This window comes from Protopterus annectens, chromosome 12.part0 (assembly GCF_019279795.1).
Source record: "Protopterus annectens isolate FY-2018-M chromosome 12.part0, PAN1.0, whole genome shotgun sequence".
Taxonomy (NCBI): domain Eukaryota; kingdom Metazoa; phylum Chordata; order Ceratodontiformes; family Protopteridae; genus Protopterus; species Protopterus annectens.
The window spans coordinates 929,509,488-929,532,764 of NC_056746.1; the positions used below are offsets into that span (position 1 = coordinate 929,509,488).

General features: G+C 38.5%; 1 protein-coding gene across 1 annotated transcript; it reads right to left on the bottom strand.

Moving 5' to 3' along the window:
• Positions 1-593: 593 nt before the first annotated feature.
• ADAMTS4 (ADAM metallopeptidase with thrombospondin type 1 motif 4) lies at positions 594-23,034 on the bottom strand. The gene is made up of 9 exons (XM_044089958.1): positions 22,132-23,034; positions 17,494-17,820; positions 15,985-16,117; positions 14,266-14,433; positions 12,193-12,479; positions 11,502-11,688; positions 10,424-10,599; positions 9,007-9,182; positions 594-1,919 (listed from the first exon to the last, which is right to left on the bottom strand). The coding sequence occupies exons 1-9, from the start codon at positions 22,726-22,728 to the stop codon at positions 1,490-1,492; spliced, it is 2,481 nt and encodes an 826-aa protein (XP_043945893.1). The 5' UTR covers positions 22,729-23,034; the 3' UTR covers positions 594-1,489.
• Positions 23,035-23,277: the final 243 nt, after the last annotated feature.

Sequence of the window (23,277 nt, forward strand, 5' to 3'; positions counted from 1 at the left end):
GCTTTCTGTAGCTTGGAGCTGAAAATGTTACTTTGGGTGACTAACTGTTACAAGTCATGTGGCCCACTAGGTACAACATAGAAGGCCTGCTTTGTTTATAACTAACACACACACACACACACACACACACACATATATATATATATATATATATATATATATATATATATATATATATATATATATGTATATATATATATATATATATATATATATATATATATATATATATATATGTGTGTGTGTGTGTGTGTGTGTGTGTGTGTGTGTGTGTGTGTGTGTGTGTGTGTGTGTGTGTGTGTGTGTGTAAATTATGTGCAGATGTGGACTCCTTTACTTGTTAAATTGTTAGTTTTATTTCAGAATTTCTGACAGTAGGACTAAAATCCCAAACAGTTTGTCCCTGTCTGTATAAAATACTATGAGAGATGAAAGCCCTTTGAGCAGAACAGTTAATTTATTGGTATGTAAACACAGATTCCAGCAGAATTCATTAAGTAATGTGCACACAAATACATTATTTTTGTGCATACTTACACACACACACACACACACACACACACACACACACACACACACACACACACACACACACACACACACACACACCTAGTGGGTACATGGACACACAATAACATATGCACATATAAACACATGCACACACTGAGCACACACATGCATGCACATACATTGTATATAAATGGACACATAGATCCGCTCACACATAAACATGCACACGCCTTCACTTGTTCATACATATGCCACCACACATAGCTCCACATAAACATATACAGTATATACACAATGTGCACATGACTTCACTGCTGAGTTGGTTCACCTATAAAATTATTTTCAAATTTCAGTGTTTCAACTTGTGAAGTCCTTCAAAGTGGGGGGTGGGTCACACCTCAAAAACTTCAGATGCACAGCATTTGTTGGCTGTAAGTGTTGCTTTGTGTAATTAAAAGACAAAGATGAGTCCAAATAAAAACATGAGTACTTCCATAAACCTATGTACTCAACAGACATCTGTCATATTGCCATAAGAAGCGCTTTAATCAGCCCCATAAATTAGTATGAGTCACAATTAAATAGAAAACAAAATTACTGATTTCATGGACATATGCAGTCTTAGGGAAGTCCTTTGCAGTGCTCAGCACGTAAAGGACCCTCAGTGAGGGTACCTTTTTCAAAACTGAAGGAAACATTGTGATTGTCTGGGAAAATTCTTGAAAGCCAAAATGCTTTCATACAAAAATAGATACACAATAAAAAAGGTCTTCCAGCACCTCTACGCCTGGAAATCCAGCAGGCATTAATAAAAAAAAATATAAAAAAACATAAGATATACAGGTACTTCTGTATATGCATGGATTCACACACGCATACACACACACACACACACACACACACACACACACACACACACACACACACACACACACACACACACACACACACACAATAAATAAATAAATCTAGTAATAAGTTAAATCCTCGGCCGGCGAAGAATTTTCATGAGCATTGCTTTTTTTTTTCCATACCAGTCTATAGTACTGATTTCATTTGTTTGCTTTGTTACGACGGGGCGCTTGGGCACAAAGTATGTATACTTCAGCTTTGGGGCCAGCCGATCAGCTGTCACTAGTGCCTGCAGTGTGATTGGGGTTTTTAGTGGTCCTGCACAGCGAATGATCTCTATGTCCCTCAGGGCCCCACTGTAGTGCAGTGTGAGGCCATCGACAGAAATGTCCCGCTCTGACGGTGCCAGGATATAGTTGCCATTTAGAATGTTGGTACCGTCACTCTTTTTTAAGGCAAGGTAGACATTGTCATATGGGGCTTTAGAAATACTGTGCTGTTGGATAAAAATGCTGGTGGCCCCAGCAGGAAATGTCACAACATCATTGTAACCATACCTGGAAAAAACAAAAAGAAACAGATAAATAAATTAATTTATACACGTTTGCAATTAGTAAGAGGCAAAGGTTTCATAACATTTTCAGGCTACAGAAACGAGTAGTATAATGCTGTACTGTCTATCTAAAAAGGCACTTATTCCATAAAAGCCATACAACACATTAACATACTCGATTGTGATGATATACACTAGTAGACTGTATGTGTCACAAGACTTTGTACATATTCCCTGGTATTTTTAACAGCTCCCAATATTCTTTGGTATTTTTTCAGTCCCCATTTCCTCATAAAGCCAGACATATTTTCATGGCTCTTTACTGACACAAACACATTCTTAAAAATGAGGAAATGTTACAGCAGTTGTAATTTAACATCATGTTCAGTTAAATGAACAGATCAATTCCCATGATTATACTTGCAGGCTGTCAGAACTATCTTACGTACGTTCTTGCCATGTTTATCTTGAATACAAACACCCTTGTTACTTAGCATGCACAGTTGCAGTGTTAAAACTTTCAGGTCTCAGCTCTTTTATTAACATTTTTCAGCCATTTTAGCTCTCAGCTAACCTAGCATGCAACATCTGAAAGCAGATTTAATCAAGAGAAGTTAGACCCATAAATTCTTCGTATTTGTAAACCTTCTGATCCTCATTATTGGAAACAAAAGTTCAAAAGAATGTCACAGCACTGGTTAATCTGATTTTTATTTCTAAATTTTAGGAAAAAATGAAACAGGAGTCATGAAGGATGATTTTATGTCATTGGTTCCCATTTAATTCTGTTCTTCTGTAGGCTATGTAAAGTTATATGTGAAAACTACATGAAACAAATTGCAGACAGATCCCTGGAAGAACAGATTTTTTTTCTTTGAATAAATGAGAATCATGCCTTTATGTGTAACTTAAGACGACGAACCTCTGCTCTTAGCTGCAGGTTCTGAAAGCTTCACTTTCCATTTTTCACTGGGAAAAAGTTATGAAACTGATGCATGCATGCATGTTGAAAGAGGACAGTTCTACATTAGCAGGAACATTGCCAAAAATGTATTATAAAAGCTATATTCAATCAGTTAATGAAAGAATCTTAACACACACCCTTTGCATCAAGATTTATAAGTAAAAACTTAAAAGAAACATTGAGCTTTTAAATATTTAACCTACCCTTCCCAGGCATTCAACATTATATTTAATAAAAGTAAAAATAAGAAGATCTACATGTAAGACATTGTGCTTATTCTCAGAATTAAAACTTTTAGGTGGATCTTAGTAGAAGCCTGGTGTTTTCATTCACTTTTAGAAGGGTTTTCTACTTTTTTTTATCTTCGATAGGCTTGTGACATTAGTTTGTTGCAAAATTATAGCTAGTCACAAAAGGCTATTTTTTTCTTGAATAAAACATGAGATTCCATAAAACATATCAAAGAACAAGATTAAACCTGTGGTAGAATTTAAAACTGTCTTTAGCAAAGGTTAATGCCAGATGTTTGCCAGCCTTGCTGCAGTGTGATTCTTTAAGAGCGGGTATCCTGCAAAAAGGCTGTTACAGTAAATAATTCACAGCAATTGAAACAATCCACAGTTTGTTGCCAAAGGCAAGATTTTAGCTCTGCTGGAACAAACTGACACCAGTTAATGCCTTACTGCTAGGCCATACTTTATAACTGACCAGTTTTATCACCATATACTTTGTAAATGTTATCAGTAACACTGGTTGTATGAGTATGTTTTAACATATACACTTTTGTGAAACTATATGGTACAAAGTGATTCTTAAATGTTTTCAGGCAAACACAAATATGTACATTGAGCACAGTTCTGAAGTAGACAGAGAATTAACTGTCACAAAATTGCTGGGTTGCTTCCTGTAGCTCATTTTTGATTCCTCTAGCCTCCCTTTGTCCGACTGTACCCACAAACCAAGTATAAAAAAGATCCAGGTGAATCAGAGCTACACTTTAGTTCACAAATACAAATAAACAAATACATTTCACATGGAAAGGGCAACTTTTCTTAAATGGTGAGGGTGTACTCCCTTGAGGTTGCCCATGTATGTTCCAAGTGAGGCCTAAACTCATCTGAACAAAATACTGATATATAACTACATATTACTATGGGATACAGCAATGTGCAAAGGGACAACACCCGATTAATGTAATGCAAACAACTGAAAGTTAAATGAAAAAAAAAAAGTTTCAGTTTATTTATTTAACATTTGTTAACCGGGAAAGTCTGACTTGGAAGAAAGCCAATTTTCAGTGGATCCCCAGGGAGAAACGCTCCAGACGCATGTCTTCGTAATGTAGGAGGAAACTGGAGCACCCAGAAGAAATCCACATGAATGCAAGGAGGATATGCAGGTGCCACACAGAATGTACCCCAGCCGAGAATTGAACTGGAGACCCTCTTGCTGTGAGGCGACAATGCTACCACTGCATCACTGTTGTAAATGACCACAAGCCAGTGAGCTATACAAAGGTACTTTAGTATATTACCACTTTATTGTGGGAAATGTGATATTCTTACAATGTGAGACTTAAAAATATGTTTGACTCCTAGAAAGGTTCACAATCATTTGAATGTAGTAAGAAAAATGAGGGACCATTTTCAGGTTAATCTTTTTAGTACACAGCAATCAAAATACTGAAAAAACTAAATAAACAGAAAAAAAAAGAATGAAAGAGAACTATGTTTCAAATCAAATTTACCATGGTACTCTAAGGCATACTAGTTATCACGATACACTAAGGCATACTAGTAGATTAGAACATCGAAAGGAATGCAGTACCTTAAGATAAATCTAATATATAGTCTGAACTGATTTACAATATATACACTATTAGGAAGAACAGAGGGTGGGCAAAGAGAGGAGGGTGGGATTAACAGAAAGACTAAAGGAAAAGTAACATTCCAGTAGTTAGTAGAACGTGTAAGGAATACTAACTGTTAAAAGGTTGAAGTGGAAGAAGAATGCACAGAAATTTAACTTTCTTTGAGTGTGTAGTTATTGGGGGGCAATTACCCTGTGGTACATTTCCTGCTGGGGCATATTGACAGACAGCATTGTATGGGCATATGTACCTGACATCATGTTGTTTTACATGTGGCTTCATTAAATAGGATTTTTTAGATGGTCTTAAAATTTGTGAAAGAGAAAGATTGATTTCAATTTTACTGGCAATAATTCCCAACTTTGTGGGGTCATTACTGAAAAACAATGGGATACAAAGTTTTATTAGAGACAGTTAAAGAAAGGGGCATGGTAGATGATTGTGTTCTCAAGCTTTAGGCTGTGTGTGGTGGTTCATTTTCTCAGCCTGCCAGCACAGAGATGGAAAGTTTCTAAACTCATGAGTTTACATGTTAGAGTGATGAGCAATAGTTTATGCCTTAGTTTATTAGATGACACTTTGCTTTTACTACAATTAAGCAATGACACTCTGCTTGTGTGGAGGGGGTCAAGGTGATACATTAACATATGTCATTGGTTGCTGTTTGCAGTCAGGCCATCTTTTTCTTGGAAACATTTGTTATAATAGAAAGGTCATACCCAAGCTGGATGAGTAGGACCCCTTTACCTATGGTCATCCTTTCTTCTAGTGATAGAAAATGTAAGATCTTTTGGCTTAAAATAGTAATTTGATGATTTTGGATTTGGTTGTTGTGATATAGTATTGGAAAATTAGGGACTAGTCAACCCATACCTCAAGATATTTAAAATATGGGCTAGTTTTGATAGGCTATTTACCATTGCATAGTATACCCTAGTGTTGTGGAAATAAAAGCCTTTATCATATCTAAAAATGCATTAAGCTAAGGAAATTTTTGTCATCCATTAGGCTAGTAGGTTGGGTTCCTTCTCTAGTTCCTGTTTGATTGTAGAGCGGGAAGCACTGCTCCTGTAAATAACCACATCACTGAGAACATTTTGCAATCCATGCATAAAGCAATGATCAGAAAGAAGATGGCAAACAGACATTTGTCTAAACTAGTCTTCCAGGTCTTTTCTCATACAACTTATGTATAAGGGTGCACCTCCCAGATACCTTCTTATATATGGGGGTGAACCCCAGATACCCCTTATATGTGGGGGTGCACCACTCAGATATCTTTTATGTATGGGAGTTCACCTCTCAGATACCTTTTATGTGAGGGGGTGTACTTCCCAGATACCTCTTATGAGAGGGGTGCAACCTTCTTATTTATTATACAATACCCTTAGAGGCTACCATTACTCTGCAAAAAAGCAAGTACTTTGTCTTTCACAAAAATAAATTTCTCTGTACCTATACAACCGCAAAGTAGCATTTCTGAAGCACTATGCTCATTTTTGTCAGTTTAAGCATTTGTGCTTTAGAAGAAGCTACATATTACCCGTCTTTTATGTGCATTATGGGAGACTTAAGGTTCCCAGAGTAGTAGAACCAGTAGTCTGGGGAAATAAACCCATATTGCAGATGATGTATATATGCATATACTCTAAAATATGAAGCAGTCAAGTTATTTTTGCAGCAGTACTTGGGAAGATTTGTTTTCCATGCTTTGCATGTCATGCAACAGCCTAGCAGAATCTGTGGTGCAAAACGTACTGCTGAGAACCAGTATTAGCTGTTCCTTCTAAGTCTACCTTTGCACAAGCTGCACATAATTTAAAAAAGAAAGTTAGCTTTTATTTATTTTGCAAAACAGTTCATGAGTCATACAGAGCAAAATGTATGGCATTCAATACCATTAAAAGGGAAGAGTCAATGTCATTAAACAGGGAAGTTTAATGGAATAGATAGAGTTCAACTGTTTGCTTATTGCTATAAATTCAGTTTTGTCAGAAACAGAGGGTCTTATAACATACATATATGAATATATGTCTCTACAGGTATGTTTTTTATAATGAGAATGGAAGAAATGTACAGTAGAGAGTCAATTATCTGAACATCAATTATCCAACACTTCAGTTATCCAAACCATCCTTCCAAAGTTTTCAGGCAGGAAAAATCATAAAGTCTAGATACGTAAACATTATACATATTCACTTAAGCATGTTTTATGAGCTTGTAGCCAGCTCATGTGTGAAAAATATTCTTTATTGTCCACTGGAATGTCTGAATGGTTGAAAAGTGTATTCCTGCATGCAGAAAAAAACAAGATTTTGAAGTTTTTTTAATCTGGTTCAATTGGATGTTTGATTATCCGAACAGTTTGATTATCTGAACTACCCTAGGTCCCAATTAATTTGGATAATTGAGTCTCTACTGTACACTGATGATATTTTTATATGCAGTGTTGCAACACTACATAATTATTAAACTGGCACTCACATGATGTTTAAAAGCTGGAGAACTGGCGAAGGATGCACTGGTAGACATGGTCTACCTGGAATTCACCAGAGCCTTTGACTTTGTCCTAAAAATGCAGATGATAAGAAGACTGAAGCAGCTAGAGACAGAACCAAGGCTGGGGAAACTGAATTACTACGTGGCTGAATGGTAGGACAGAGAGGCTTGCAGTGACATGGTTGATGGATGAATGGTAGGACAGAGAGGCTTGCAGTGACATGGTTGATGGATGAATGGTAGGACAGAGAGGCTTGTAGTGACATGGTTGATGGCTGAATGGTAGGACAGAGAGGCTTGCAGTGACATGGTTGATGGCTGAATGGTAGGACAGAGAGGCTTGTAGTAACATGGTTGATGGCTGAATGGTAGGACAGAGAGGCTTGTAGTGACATGGTTGATGGCTGAATGGTAGGACAGAGAAACTTGTAGTGACATGGATAATGGCTGAATGGTAGGACAGAGAGACTTGTAGTGACATGGTTGATGGCTGAATGGTAGGACAGAGAGGCTTGTAGTGACATGGTTGATGGCTGAATGGTAGGACAGAGAGGCTTGTAGTGACATGGTTGATACTATGAATAAGGAAAGGGACTAGTGTTGTACCAAAATGGTCAGTTCTGGATCCAGTAGTCTTTATTGTGTTGGTTTCAGGAACATTTGTGGGAATAAAGAACTGGATCAAGTTATTCTCTGATGATGCAAAGTGTCGAAGGAATGATTTAGAAAGGCTGACCAAATAGGCAAAAAGACAAAAGGTGAGCACAGTGCAGACAAATGTAAAAGCCATACTTGGACTGCAGCAACCCTGAGGTGAAGTACCAGCTGGGAGGAGTGATGCTAACAGACAGGAAAAGGATCTGGAGGTCCTGGTCATACTTGCAGTGAGCCACCAGGAATAGAGTGACAGAGCAGTGCCAGCATCAAATATAATGGCTGTGGCAGGGCCAGCCACCTGGTGATGTAAACTTTGGCTCAAGATGATTGTCACTACGGAAGTGACACCCAACCCCATGAGCAAAAATGGGAAAAGGGGTTGAGGATGGATGGCTGGATGTATCCTCAAAGTGATAGGCTTCTGAAGCAAACAAGTCCTTTTCTTCCTCTGCAAAGCAGTGGTCAGGCAAGACCCTTCTTGAAAGAGGCCAGAAGAAAGCCAGCAGAAAGGTAAGTTTGACAGAAGGTGCAAAAGTATGGCTAGAAGATAGGGAAATTGGAGCTCTTATCACAACAGACCAACAGAAAAAGAATGCTCATAATATGGGTGCATCAGGTCATATTAGGTAGATATTAATGGATCTCTCTAAACAGGCATGACACAGAAGGACGAGGAACAAACATCAGATTGTGGAGGTTAATTTCTCCCTAAATCTGTGAAAGTTCATCTTTACTGAGAGGACTGTGGACCCTAGACTGCTGGAATGTGAGGTGGACAGGAAATTCACAGTGATTTTCAACAGAGCATGGGAGAGCCAGATGAATGGTGATGGGCATTGAAGGATGGAGTGGAGGTATTATGGTCAGGCAGTGTAAGTTATGACTTTTACAAGTGTTCCACAGAGAAAGCAAGATGCCTGTTCTCATTGAAATATATCACTTAGCAACACACACACACACACACACACACACACACACACACACACACACACACACACACACACACACACACACACACACACACACACAAACAGATAGACAGACACATGGACAGACAGACAGAGACGCACACATATGCATAGGGGTCAACAAGGTGCTTACCTGGGTTTTTTAAAGGAGCCAAACACTTTTGTGCATGTAGATCCATTTCCTCCACAGACCTGGCATTTATCAAGCTTCTTTTTGGAGCCAATAACTCGATCACAGCCTGCATCCATACATTGCCCTCTTACACATACAGAGGTTGTGTCTGGTCCACATGGTGTCCCATCAGCTACCTAGTACAGAGAAGACGAAGACCATACAACACATTTTTAATTTTCATGTCAACAGAGTAGAATGCAAGACATATATATAAATAAATATATACATATATATATTTATGTATGTCTATGTATAAAATCTCATCAATAACACTATTTCCAGTGCTTTACAAGACGCTTCTCATTTATGTCATTTAATTTCTAAGTTCCCCTTAGGAATACCAGACTGAAAGAATTAGAAAAGATTTACTTTGCAGGTGTTTTCTTTTCATTGCAGTCATTAAGGTGGTGCTTCTAATGCCTGCCTTGTGACAATATTGTAAATCCTGTTGTTCTACACATTGCCCCAGCAGAACCTTGCATGTTGATCTCTGGTGTGCTGTAAAGCCTTAGTTTACCCTGACATTAATATTGTTTGGGGCTCATTTTTTCAAAAGAAAGAGACTCATATCATCTGCAGAATTTCTCCAGGTTTTGCTGAGCTTTTTTTTGGTGCTATGTTCTGGCTGTCAAAATGACCATAGAACACTTCCCTTCCATTAAGATAACTACCTCCCACTGGAGGACACATTTTCCCTCTGTGTACTGTTAGACCTTTACCAGCACAGTGCTGCCAGCCTAGATTTAACATCTCGGCAGGCAGGAATTTAGTCTGCAATTTGAGAAGGTCCAAGTGGCAATGTTGGCTATAAAGACCTACCTGTAGTGGAATGCATTTTATGTTGGGTACTTTGAGCACAGATCTGCAAGCAAAGCTTGCTACAGTGTCAAGTTAGAAAAATGTCTGGTTCAGAATGCATAAGGATAATTATAAAACAATCCTGATATCACTTGATTGTCATCTATCTTGACCTAGTTAATTCTAATGCTTAACTGGCTTAAATTATGACTGTAAGCCCTGACATGCCCAAAACACTTGATCTGCTTTCCTCTGGTAATTTGACATCAACAAAAGTCCATTCCAAAATGTAAATGTCTAGCTTCGATCACAGTATCTTTACCGCTTGCATGGTCCCTGAGTATTATAGAACCATTGACAACATAGTAGGATCCACTCTGCTGAGCACAATCAGATTAACTAGAAGTTACTTATGAATATATCCATTCCCTAATTGTCTTAGTTGCTATAAAGTTTTCTTAGTATCATTTCACGGTAAATTAAACTAAAGGGTGATTACAAATGTGGGCAGAAGGATTCAAGCTGTTCTGTCTTTACGATAATATACTTCTATTGACTAATATTTTTGAGGCCTCACCTTTTGTGACATGACATAATAGTAGCCTTTTTCCTTGGACTGGCAGGTCAGTTTGCAGCGATCCTTGTCAGAGATGCCTGTATATTTTGGTACCCAATCTGTTCCAGAGGAGTGACCTGGAAAAAGATCACTGCGTTCATTGTAGGTGGCACACTGTTCATCACGGAATGTTTTGCCTTAAAAAAAAAAGAGAGCAAAAGAAACATAAATATTTATTAGCTTTTGTCAGACTAAAATGCTCATAGTAAGTCAACTACCTCAGTTCTACCAGTTCTTCTGAACAGTAGGTCTTTAACTGGTAATCTTTTAAGAAATGGTTAACTACTGTAAAGCCAAGTAAACTCTGCTTTAGGAGGTGCTGTCAGTTCCTGCTTCATGTGAATGTTGAAAGAAGAGAATGCGGAGAACTCTCCAATGGTGTTTTAGGCCTCCAGCTAAGTGTAGCACATGTCGTAATTACATATGAGCATGGAAGCAGGTTCTCTGGACTAGGGCAGCACTGCTAAAAGCTGCAGCATTTTAAATACTGGTACACCAACACTTGTCATTTCCTGCTGTCTCACTGCTGTTCTCTATGATTTATTAATGCTGCATCCACTGCTTTCCATTGTCATGCTATTATCTGCACTGCTAGTAGTAACCTGCAAATACTATTAAGTCGTTCTATATCAGCGCAATATTTCCTGCATTGCCAACAATGCATTCTATGCGCAACATCAGGCAGTTCAGTCTCGCCATACCAGAGTAGCACTTTCTTGATTGCCAGGGTAGCAGTCCTTGCTTCCCAGCACTAACAAACACCATGCCACATTAGATTACATTCCTTTTTTTCACACTTATTACCTCACTAATGCTATATTTCTATGTACTCCCTGCACTGAGACTAAACTCTACAACGGTGCAAATATTTAATCTACTCCAATATAACAACACAAAAAAGCAGGAACATTTTTTACCAGTCTTTCTCTACAACACTGGATCATCTGCAGAAATGGCACCTCCAAAAGCCAATAGTAGGAAAAGCATGCTATTAAAGGGCATTAAAATGACTTTGGAGACTCTAATTTGCTTCACTTACCATTGTTGTTGGGACAGTTCTGAATGTTGCATGACCGATATTGGATACGTTTGCCTTCACAGTACTTCCCTCCATTCCTGGGGACTGGTTTGTCACATCCTCTGGTGGAGAACTGCACCCCACTGCCACAGGTTCGTGAACATTCACCCCAAGGTCCCCATGCACCCCAACCACCATTAATGGGAGTCTGAAATGACAAAGAAAGTGTTCATGAAATCATTTCTGTTGTTTATGTGATTTTGCTTTAGATTTCTGCAATTTATTTTACCAGCTGAACCCTTAATTTTTAGCTAAAAAAATGAAACTTCTATAATACCGGCAACATTATGGAACTCAAACTGTGCACCCCCACACTAATCAGACCAGAATATCTCTACTCAGTGTTCACCATATTCATTACAATTTTCTGTAGTAAATATACAGTGGGAGAAAATGCAAATGATCCTCACCTCATAGTGGGGTTAGAGGCATTTTATAAACACTGTCATTTATAAAGTATTATACCATGTACCGAGATTCATTTTTAATGGATTTTTGAACTACATAGCCTTGCTTTTACAAGTAAAGTGGGGTTCAAAAGTGATATATGCAGAGCATCATGTCCTCATCAAACTGCTTCCACGTACGAACATTAAGGTAGTTATTCCTAAACATAATCTTGAAAAAGGCAAAGTATAAATAATTCACTTACAGTGTATTCCTTCAGCTCAGCTTTTCCAATGCATCTTCCTCGCAGACATGTTTTTCCCTGGCCACAAGTTGTGCCATCAGCCCATGGGAAGTGCTTTGTCTGACACATGAAATGCCCGTCAATCTTTCCAGTACACCACAGGGAGGAACAGGTGCTCCTAAAATCAGGGCAGTGGTGGGAATCTGGTCCAAAGGCAAGGTGGCACTGGTTATCAATGTCATACATGTCCCCAGGTAAAACTCCTGGCATTCGCAAGGGTTGGGTTGGCTTGTCAAGAAGGCACTGTCCTGTAAGATGGATGAAAACACAGAGAAGATGTAGCAGCTGTAAACAACATGATTGTGAGATGCAACAAACATCAGGTAACACAATTGAGGCATTTAATTTTACCTTTACTTGTTCTCTGAACAAACCTTGATTCGTTACAAAATGTCATTATTCTGCACTACTTGTTTATTATGGGGGGGCAATCACATGATCTTCTGAAACAAAAAATCTACCACCCTTAGATTGTATCCTGTCTCCTGCTCGGTCTCCATTTCACAATGCTGTTTTCTAGTTTTATAACATGACAATATACTTTATAGTATCAGTCTTTGAGGAAACAAATAACACCCTGGTTATAAAAGAAAATAAACACATCTGATGCATTTAAGCATTATTATAGTTTCAGACACAAGCAGGGCAACATAAAAATGTATACAGGAATGTAGTTTCTAAGAGAGTTACACTTTCCTGAAAGAAAAGAGATATGCAAGCAGTCTGGAGATTTTGTTTTGTGTGTGTGTCTGTGTGTGCCTGTGTGCATCTGTGTATATGTGTAAGTGTATGTCTGTGTGCATAAGGGGCAAACTGCAATGTTGCAGTGGCTGGGCATCTTGTCAGGAATTTGCCCTCCCCTTTTGGTATTCAGATAAAAGATACACATCAGTATCGATGATGGGTTCATCAGAAATGTTGCATGCTCTTCCACAAATATGCCTCCATAAAAATGTAGACAAAATCTGATGGCACCTTAATACTGTGTGTTAGGATCCTCAAGACAGAAGCTATAGCCATTTACTAAAGGTGGAGGCATACCTCTCCGCCTCTCAGCACAAGAATTCTGGACAAAGCCAAAAATAAGGACAATTTTTAAATATTGATCTTATAAAGAAAGCTGACAGAGTAACAGTTTTTTTTAACATGTATTTTCTGAAGGTTATGAAGTATAAACCTTAAATGACTGTCATCATTCAGTGACTTCTGTCCTCAATGATTTGCCAGAAACCCACACATACCATAAGGAACAGACCAAATATGTGTCAAAACCCAACAATCACCCCTATATAAACATCTAAAACACACAACTTGTGGGACACATTTGGGTTGCATGGCTAGGCTTACAAGGGCCCCAGTGGTCATTAGCCTAGTATCCATAGATGAACTTATGGATATTCTGAGAAATTCTGAACAATTGAGAAGTATGATTGAGGGGAAGCAGGAGGTATATACAATTCTTGTCATTTCTGCTGACAATTATAATATAGCTCATTAGTAAGAATCCATCTAGCACACTCATTGCTGAGCACAGAAAGTATCTAATGACCCTGCATATGTGCAGCACACTTGGGAACACCTGTAGGATGTTGGTAATTTCTGTATTACCACTCAGGTTTCTACTCCAGGAACCAGAACAAAATGGCTACTATTCTCCAGTCCGGTCCACAGAGGGAATGACCTGATACAAACAAACACATAACTTGGGGTTAAGCAATTTTGAGAGGGTTAATAACAGTCCTGGTCAGAGAGGTGACCATCTCATGAAAAGGAATATACTGAGGGGACATACATCTTACCCTTAGAAAAAAAGGTTACATACACACATCCATTAATCTGTAAGCTTCCAGTGGCCACTGTGTTAAGTACATATGCATTAATCTGTAAGCTTACCATGGCCACCGGTTACGTACACACGTGCATTAATCTGTAAGCTTACCATGGCCACTGGTTACGTACACACACATGCATTAATCTGTAAGGTTACCGTGTCCACCATATTACGTACACACATGCATTAATCTGTAAGCTTACCATGGCCACCATCAAGGAAATCAGTGATAAAGTGGGCACTGCAGGGTGACCACAGGTGGTGAGGATCAACATTGGTCATTACTGGTGCCATGAGATGAGAAGATTGTGAACCACGGTTGAAGTCCTGGCAGGCCTTGGCATTGTCATGTAGCATGTTAAACACGTGACCTGCAATAGTGAAAACAAAATGAAAAGCCATAAATGGATATTTATAACATGAAACTGCTTCCACAAAGCTATTGTGATAACATGGCTGTTTCAAAAGTCAAACAGCCATGGCTTTGCTAGGAGGAATGTTTAAAACTAACCAAAGTAAGCATACTAAGAATAATAAAGTGAAAGCACAAAAAAAAAAATAAAATAAATAAAAACACTTGCACAACTCAAGTAAGGATGCATGAAATCTTGCAAGTAAATTAAATAAAACAGCTCACATGACTATGGTAAATCCTGCAATCACTTATTGCTGTGAAATGTCACTTACATAATAATCAATAAGATAATATGTTAAATGCAGGTTAAATGTTGGAGTGCAATAAGGTACCACAGCATGGCTATGGGGATGTATGCCCTTTTCTTATAACCAAATCATTCCCTTGTAACAACACCCAATAAGGCATAAGGAAACCCTTCAGATGTGTAAACATTGTGTTTTCTTATTGTTTAACTCTAAAACTGAAAACTTGCTTATGGAGTGTTTGAATTCCTATGGACTAGTTCAACCCTAAACATCTGTTTTAAAAAATTATTAGCCTTACTGATAAAAATTTACTTCTTGTATTGATCCCACAAAATATAGGGGGTGGAGCTCTGACTATGACCTTGATGACCAAGGTTTGATTAGTGACGGAAGTGGGGAAACTGGAGAGGCAGGCATGAAAGTGGGTGTCTGATACTGGTTCAGTCATTCCAGGAAGAAGTTGGCAAAAAGGGGTGGGAGGTTGGCATAACGGTTATGGTGTTTGCCTTGCAAACACAAGGTGCAGGGTTTGACTCTCACATGGAGTAATTGTCTAGGCTTAAAATGGCCCACAAAGGGAGTTAGCCTAGTACTACTCTATGAACCTATGAACCTATGAAATTTCTGTTGCAAGAGCTCCATCTGTGGACAGGCCAGGTACTGCAGCTTCTGCAACCTTGCACTCATCGAGTGTGAACTTGCCAAGGTATGTGTAAATACATACTACGCAGACACTGCAGGTGTACAAAAGAGCCCATTCACACTGTATCTAGCACAGTGGACATTGCACAGCACACTCTGGCCAACTAGGTAAGATGGTAGGAGCATAAAGAGACTCTCCTAACCCTTTCTCAATTATGTCCACAACACCATCTCTTGCCTCACTCTTCCATCGTCCTGTGATGACACGAGTTAAGAATACTGAATGGGTCAATCAGTGGCTATGGCCTTGAAGGTTACTGTGGACAGAGACCACAAAATTATTAAAAATGTAACAAGTCACTTGGTGCACACAAAACAGGTATCAACAACCTGTCAATGTCTAGCTATTAAGGTGAGGAGTGTGTGCACTTTAACAATATTTGAAGTCAAAAATATTATTTATTGACATCTTATGATAATATTATTTTGTTAGCTTACAAGAAAAACAAAACATACTGTGTTAATGTTAGAACATCAGATCTAGACATGCCACTCAACAGAACAAATTCTTTGGCAGAATGACAGAAAAATGAAATGGGTGATGAGTGAAGACATACCGAGTTCATGTGCGGCAGTGAAGGAGGACTGTAAGCCGTCATCTTCGACAATGGAGCAGCTATGAGACATGTCACAGACAGTGCCAACATCTGCCATTCCAAGTGTATCGCATGTTGATGAGCCACACAAATCCTGGAGAACACAAAACATTAACCATTTCAGACAGAATAAAGTATATGCCTTTCTGCTGAGAACCTTAAAAAGGTATATTACTAAACAAGAGTTCTAAAAAAAATGGAACAATTTATATTGCAGCATATACTGCTGGATACGACTTATCAGGCATTGTAAGGTACTTGTTAATAAGCTTTCTGCACAGTCACCTATGGCACAGTTAAGTAAGTTAGATACTCTTGAATCGAATTCGACTAATGGAGACTGCATGGGTAGGCACCATAGGGTTCCCACGGCATATTGTGGAAGTAGATTGCTTTCTTTCTTCCAGAGGGATACTGCTTCTGACCAATTTTGCTCCAAACAGTTTTCAAAGCCGGATCTACCAGTTGGTAATCTTGTGCCTTAATCTCTAAGCTATTGAACTGGGGTCACCTGCAGCATAAAGTCATATAAAGATGCTGTATGTCTTGCTATATACCCATGAAAATGTTTCACATGGTTTTAAATTTTGAGACTGTTCTAGCATTGAATGTTTCTGGAAAGTAATTTTTTCTGTCGGAGGCTCAGTAAAGCACTTTCTGATAGTCTATTTTAAAAGAGACACCAGAACTAAATGTTGCTTCATAATTAAAATCAATGAAATTCATCTAATCAAACCCCTGCTTACATTTACAATTTTATCTTATGTATTATCCTTATTTACTTCCACCACCAAGTACATGTGAAGACACTCCGATCTTTATTACTAACATCTGATAGGTAAAGGCTTGTGTAATTTAAATTCCACAGTCTTAATACTCCTTTCTGGCAGACTAGACATCTAATCATCCCCACTTCTTATCCCGTGGTGTTTTAATAGTTTCTCAGTAAGCTAACCCATAACATTTTTTTTATTTTGGTGAAGATCTTTAATCTTTTGATTTGGGTTAGACATATCACCATTTAACCATGGTTCTCATAAATAGAATTATTGCTGAGGAAATGTTGCCGTTAATGTCAACCCTTTCATAGACTACTTTCTCCAGTGTGGTAGATAGCACATATAATTAAAAAGCAACCTTCACAAAAAGCTTGCACTCCAAAATATCTAATAACTAATACAACATCCAACCTACATCTATAGATTAGAACTCTCTCTCTCTTTAGGATCCCATTAGCTGTTCAAACTCTAACTCCATTCTTGCAAACTCAGCTCAATGGCATAAACACTGATGGTCGACTAACTATGCCGCAGTGCATATCGCTATTAAACTCTCTCATGAAGGTAGAAAACCCAGTATCACCAAACTTTCTTTGCTGCCTGTGATAACATTGCTTTTTGAAGTACTTCATTAAATATACATTGAATGCAAGAATCAAACAGTCCTTGAAGTAAGGGCTGTCAAACCTACCTGGCGTGTGAAGAGGATGGCTGTATCAAAGTGATCAGTGTCTGAATCACTTGGTGTGTTCAAGCCCTTCTGCCAAGTGCAGAAATTCTTCAGTGTCTGTGCAGCATTAGAACTCACATGCAGACCCTGATCATCTCCTCGTCCAATCATAACAATTCGTGTCACTACCAAGTTGACAGAATTCTTTATGGATGGGTGCTTGAAGAACTTTGCTGTGGCAGCCATGACCGTGAGGAGGTAATGCTTCAAACCGCTTCCATGGAAATTCACCATACTGCTGTCTGCCACCACGAGGGTCTCAACATAGCGTGGCGCAGACACAAAACGCTATAAGAAAAAGAACAAATTGAAAGCTGTTGTTAAAATCTGCAAAATCTTCACAATAATTTCAACACATGGTGCATAAATGCCTAGATTTCACTACCTAAGGTGTCAAGATGAGACCTTCTTCATCACAGATTTTGTCCCAACTCCTATGAATAAGTACTATGCAATATTATAAATGGGTTCTTATGACTAAAAAGTCAGAAAAAGTATAACTTGAGCACCTTTATCAAACTGCTCTTCAAGTTCAAACCAGTGATGACAGTAATCTAGATCCACACTAAATTGATCAGATCACAAGACAACACACACACACACACACACACACACACACACACACACACACACACACACACACACACACACACACACAGCATATTTCAAGCTTGGAGACTTCACCCCTCTTTCACTCTTCCCATTTCTGCCCCATAATCATGTGCCAGTTCATTCCAACCCCAAAGCTGTCATTGCTGTTGAAGAAAGGCCATGGATCCATTCAGTGTTGTCCTGTTTAGCACCTCTACAGCACCCAAGATGGGTGATAATGCTCCACATATACCTGAATCACTTGTGGATTCATATATTACTGCTTTACACTTTTCCATAGTCAAATTCCATGACTGAAAACACTTGGCCATAACTTCCTATCAGTCTACTATAGTCCAGTTCCAATAAAGCAGTATAGCAGAACCAGAAATAAGGTGCTTCATACATAAGGCAGTGGCTTACTGATGGAACCTGAACTACTCTTATGTGTTTCTAGTACAGCAGTTTAGTGTGACTCATCTTTTGCAATGGCTATGTTAGGGTCTTACCACTAAGTCTTTTCACAGGGTTTCTCACTGGGGTCACTCCATTTATCATCTGAACAACACCACACTGATTTGTAGGAAAAGGAGTAACTTCAGAAGAGCTTTGGCTTCATGAATACCTGACCTTAATAAAGGTTCAGAGTTTTAAAACAATGGGGGAGGAAACATTTGCCATCCAAAATGTGGTAAGAAATATTTGTCAGGTTCTCCAGCTGTGAAGGCAGACTTATCTCAGAAAAATAAAGTTCTTTATGATGAGTTATCTTATTCTATACCCAATAAACTGGATAAATGAAGAAGCAAAAATGTAGCAGTACCTTGTGGTCATCCTGTTTTCTTGTGGTCATCATGTTATCCACTAAACTCTTGGTTACCCTCATTATACCCTCCAGGAGCTTTACACGCATGTGCTCAGGGTAGATGTAAACTAACTTCTCCCAAAATATATACATATGTGTACTGCCTGCCAGCTTATCTCATACAGGAAATGATTACACATACAATAAGCCTAAGCAGACAAACACAGGATGTTTATTAAGTAGGAAGAAGCTGTAACTAGACAGCTGAGAATCAAGTAAATTAAAAAAAGGATCAAGACCATCAGAGAATGGTATCAAAGGTAACATACAATCTCATTTTTTTCTTTTTCCTTCTTCCTCCTTGTACATTGATATTACTCAAACTGAGAATAATATACAGATTTCAACTGTCAAAAGAGTGCAACAGTCCTCATCAGTAGTGATAAGGCTCGCAAGGTACGTCTCTCATTTTTTGCAATAAATTATAAGAGGTAACTCATTCTAGAGACTGCTGCTGGCTTCCTGGTGGCTACAAAATAAATACTAGGAAACTTATCTATAACCCCTGACTACTAATACATGACTATGCTGATACATACATCTTTAGTGGCAAGACACTTGAGATTGCCATGCAAAAAACTTGCTGCAGCTTCTTTGTGTACGACTCTCACCAGGTACTTAGATTAATTACCTAATACTGACACTGCAGTGCGACATAAGGAGGAGCTGCACTCATGAGCGTGCCATCCTTCCAGTGAGATGTTAAACACAGGTGTCATTTGCTTGAGTTGGTTGCAACTCCAGAGGATGTAAAAGATCCCATGGTACTTACTGAAAAAAGATTAGGGGAAGTTCCCTTGGTGCCCTGACCAAATTTCCTCTAGCCAGTTTGAATACCATCTTAGGTCTCCTCTGAAAAAGGACACCAGCCTAGTGGGGCAAACCCTGCCAACAAGGTGTAAATAAATAAATACATTTATCACAGACTAGTCTATTTGTAATCATTATTATGTTGCTTTTTGTTAATTTTACTAATCTGTAACAGATCAAGTACTTTTCACTAAGGACTTCTTTTTTCCAGAAGATTTTAGTGCAGAGTTACTGATTTGGGGCATAAGGGTCCAAAAAGCTGGATGCAAGAAAGAGAAATTAAATTTAGCTCTGTGGTTATCCCATGCAGCAGGTAAGTTCTATAAATGTTAGCCCTCTCCTTATCTCTCATCCCCCAGACGCTGGATAATCATTTCTTGTAAAATGCTTCACTGAAGAGCACAGTAGGGATGTAAAACAAGGTTCTACATTTCATTTCATTTCATTTACCATTCATGAATGAGACACTTTTTAGGAGGCTAAGTAATATATCCCAGATGGGAGAGAATGCAGCCAAAATTCCTTCATTTAGGACCACACACATTTCATGGTCTTCTAACTCTTTCTTACTTGCATATACATGCTCACACTTGATTGGGATCCCCAGGCTTCACTGTCTTCTCTGTAGCCATTTGACACCACACTCCCTGAGGGATGGGGTTTGAATCTGGTTCTTCTAACATGCAACACATACTTAAGGCATAAGATGACCTTGCCTTTCAAAAAGATTAGCCCAGATTTGTTACAGGGAGAAAAAAAAGAAAAAGGTAACACCGGAAGGGAGAACATCTTGCTGAGACATAAGAAGAAAATCTGTTGTTTGATCGACTGCCTTGTTTAGAGATTTTCCTGACCTGTATTATGTAACAGACTGACCTTTCACTTGTGATGTTCATCCAAGCCCAACCTTTTTGTTTTCGGCACCCACCTGTGCATATCCTTTTGCAACCAGATACATGCACACATTCACACTGTTTCCTGTTCCAAAGCTGCTAATCCATAACTTTGTATTATTGTTTCTTATCTACAAAAAACCAAGTAACATTTTTGTGAGACTTTACTTTTTCTAGTGGTTGCATTCAGTGGAAAATATGCTATCAAACGTAAGCATTATCTGACTTTCATAAACCCGTAGAAGAGTTTAATCCCTACTATAAATAAGCGTTTAAAGAATGATGTATGTAGACAAGAGGATATGGCAATGTTCCAGACTCTCAGATTTACACATTAGCTGCCTTTTCTGAAAACAGAATCCAGACCTGCACTCAAATTGGCATTATATACACAAGTTAACAATTACACATTTTAAACTTTAAAATCAAGTTATGTTTAAAAATTATCACCCAAAATATTTTCCACTGTGTTGATAGGATTTAAACAGAATAAAAAGGTGCAAGAAGTGCTACTTTTTCTGGACTGATGCTGGTAATATTTTTCAATGCACTGAAACAAATGAGTTTAACATAAATGTTACTCTATGCTCTTTTCAGTAGAAAAAGGAAAAAATACTGCACTTTCTATACTGTATGCATTGCATACATGTTGTCTTAATAAAACAAAGAAAAATGTATCTTAACTGTGTCTTAAAGTATTTCCTCATAAACAAGCGTCTTACTTTAAGAAATAAGTGTTGCTGCTTATATTTATATGCTGACCACTAAAACAGTAACAGATATGCCTTCTGTGTCACATTGTCTTTATTTAAGACATTCTATATGTCTGCTTAGTCCATTTACAGTGCCAAGAGGGAAAACAAATATGTTAACTATATTAAGTAATAAAAATGTAACTTAGTGTAAACTACTTGACAGCACATATGACTCTAAGCAGCAATGTAAACCAGACTTTTTTGATTTCCTGCCATTTGCTATGTCCATTTGGCATCCTACAGAACAAATGTTGGAGCTTGACTGCTGATCTTTTGATTTGATGATTTGATGCATTAACTATCAGACAATTAACGCTAAGTAGGAGATGTGGCAAGGATTATTATTTACTGTCCATTTCTCATTCCTCTAGCCATCAGACACCATAATTCTTGGGAGAGGAGACTAGAACCCAGGTCTTTCAGTTCTTAGTTTTAAGCAACATGTCATCATGATTGCCAATATTCATTATCTGGAGATTGTCAAAATGGGGGCAGGGGGTAATGATAATGATGTCAAACCTTTGTAAATGATACTTTGCTTGACAAATTCTTAGTCTGAGAGTTAAAGGTGATATGATCTATCTGACCTACATTGATTGGATGCCCAAGACTTGCGTTAGTAATCCCTTCCTCTCTCATCCTAGACTGTCATTCATTACCATTTCATATTTGTTTTACCACTTACCTTTGCACGTCGTTTTGTTCCTGGTGGTACAGGAGAGTCCCTGCCTTGCACTTTGGGTCCCAGTCCCAGGCCCTTGCTGAAGGTTTTAGGTTCAACACTGCATGTGGAGCCAACAGGCTTTAGAGGGGCCTTTCTCCTCACTATGTGGGGTACAGCTACTGAGTTGTCCTGATCCTCTTTGAGTGGCTGAATGTGCATTTCTTCTCCTTGGTATCGGATCACGCCATGTAGTCCTGGCCCGCAAAGACTGCAGGCAACCACAGATTCTGGGTCAGCATTCACTGTGCCGGTATAATAACACTCTGTCCATGATGTTTCACTGTCAGCATCTGCTTGAAAGGATCCCAGGTATTGCACTATGAGGTTCTCTGACATAAAACTCTGGTCACGCTGGAGGTCTAGTATCATCTCTTTACCAAAGGCTTGCAAACGATATACTGCACGCTTCTGCAAGATGCCTTCATTAAACGAATCAACAGGTTGATAATCAAGTGTTAGCTGCTCTGGTATAATAACTTCCTCATCAGGTTTAGTGCCTACAATGCCAGAAAACTTCCCAAACAGAAGGAAAATGATGACAAAACACATACATGCCATAGCTTCTTTCTTGGGAAGAGATGAAGTGAATATATATGCTAGAAAAACAGTCCTTTCTGCACAACTCTGTTATACTGTGCACTCCAGACACAATGCAAAAGAAAAAAAAAAGTATGAAAAATGAAATCACTTGTTTCACGCTGTTCTTTCTTCAAGAAAAAAAAATGACTGTACTCTCTTCTTCTGCAAGGCTTTTTTTCTGTTCTTTTTTCCTAACTGGTTCCACTGTCTGAAAAGAGAGAGAGAGAGAGAGAGCAGCAGAATGCCGGGTTGTTAAGATGCCTTAAAGACTTTCCCTCTCTACAATGGTCAGCACCGGTTTCCTCCTTTCCCTGTCTGCTCCTTGTTTAAATCCCCCTTGGTTGCTTCTGATTGGCTGTGCTGATGACATACGTCTCTAAAAAAAAAAGGAGAAAAGTGTGGGGGAAGGACTCAAACAGCACAACGGATCAAGAAACTACAGAAAATTTTCCAAATTTTCTACAGCTGTAATATGATCTTTTTTTTTTTTTTTTTTTAAGCCTGTTGGGGATGGGCTTTAACCAAATG

Bases quoted from the DNA above. Each gene is read 5' to 3' on its own strand.
- ADAMTS4 (XM_044089958.1), bottom strand. From the start codon at position 22,728: ATGGCATGTATGTGTTTTGTCATCATTTTCCTTCTGTTTGGGAAGTTT. The intron at 9,183-10,423 runs GTGAGGCCTCAA...TCTCTGTACTAG, and splicing joins ATTATGTCATGTCACAAAAG to GTAGCTGATGGGACACCATG. The intron at 1,920-9,006 runs GTAAGCACCTTG...TGTTTTTTCCAG, and splicing joins GGCTCCTTTAAAAAACCCAG to GTATGGTTACAATGATGTTG.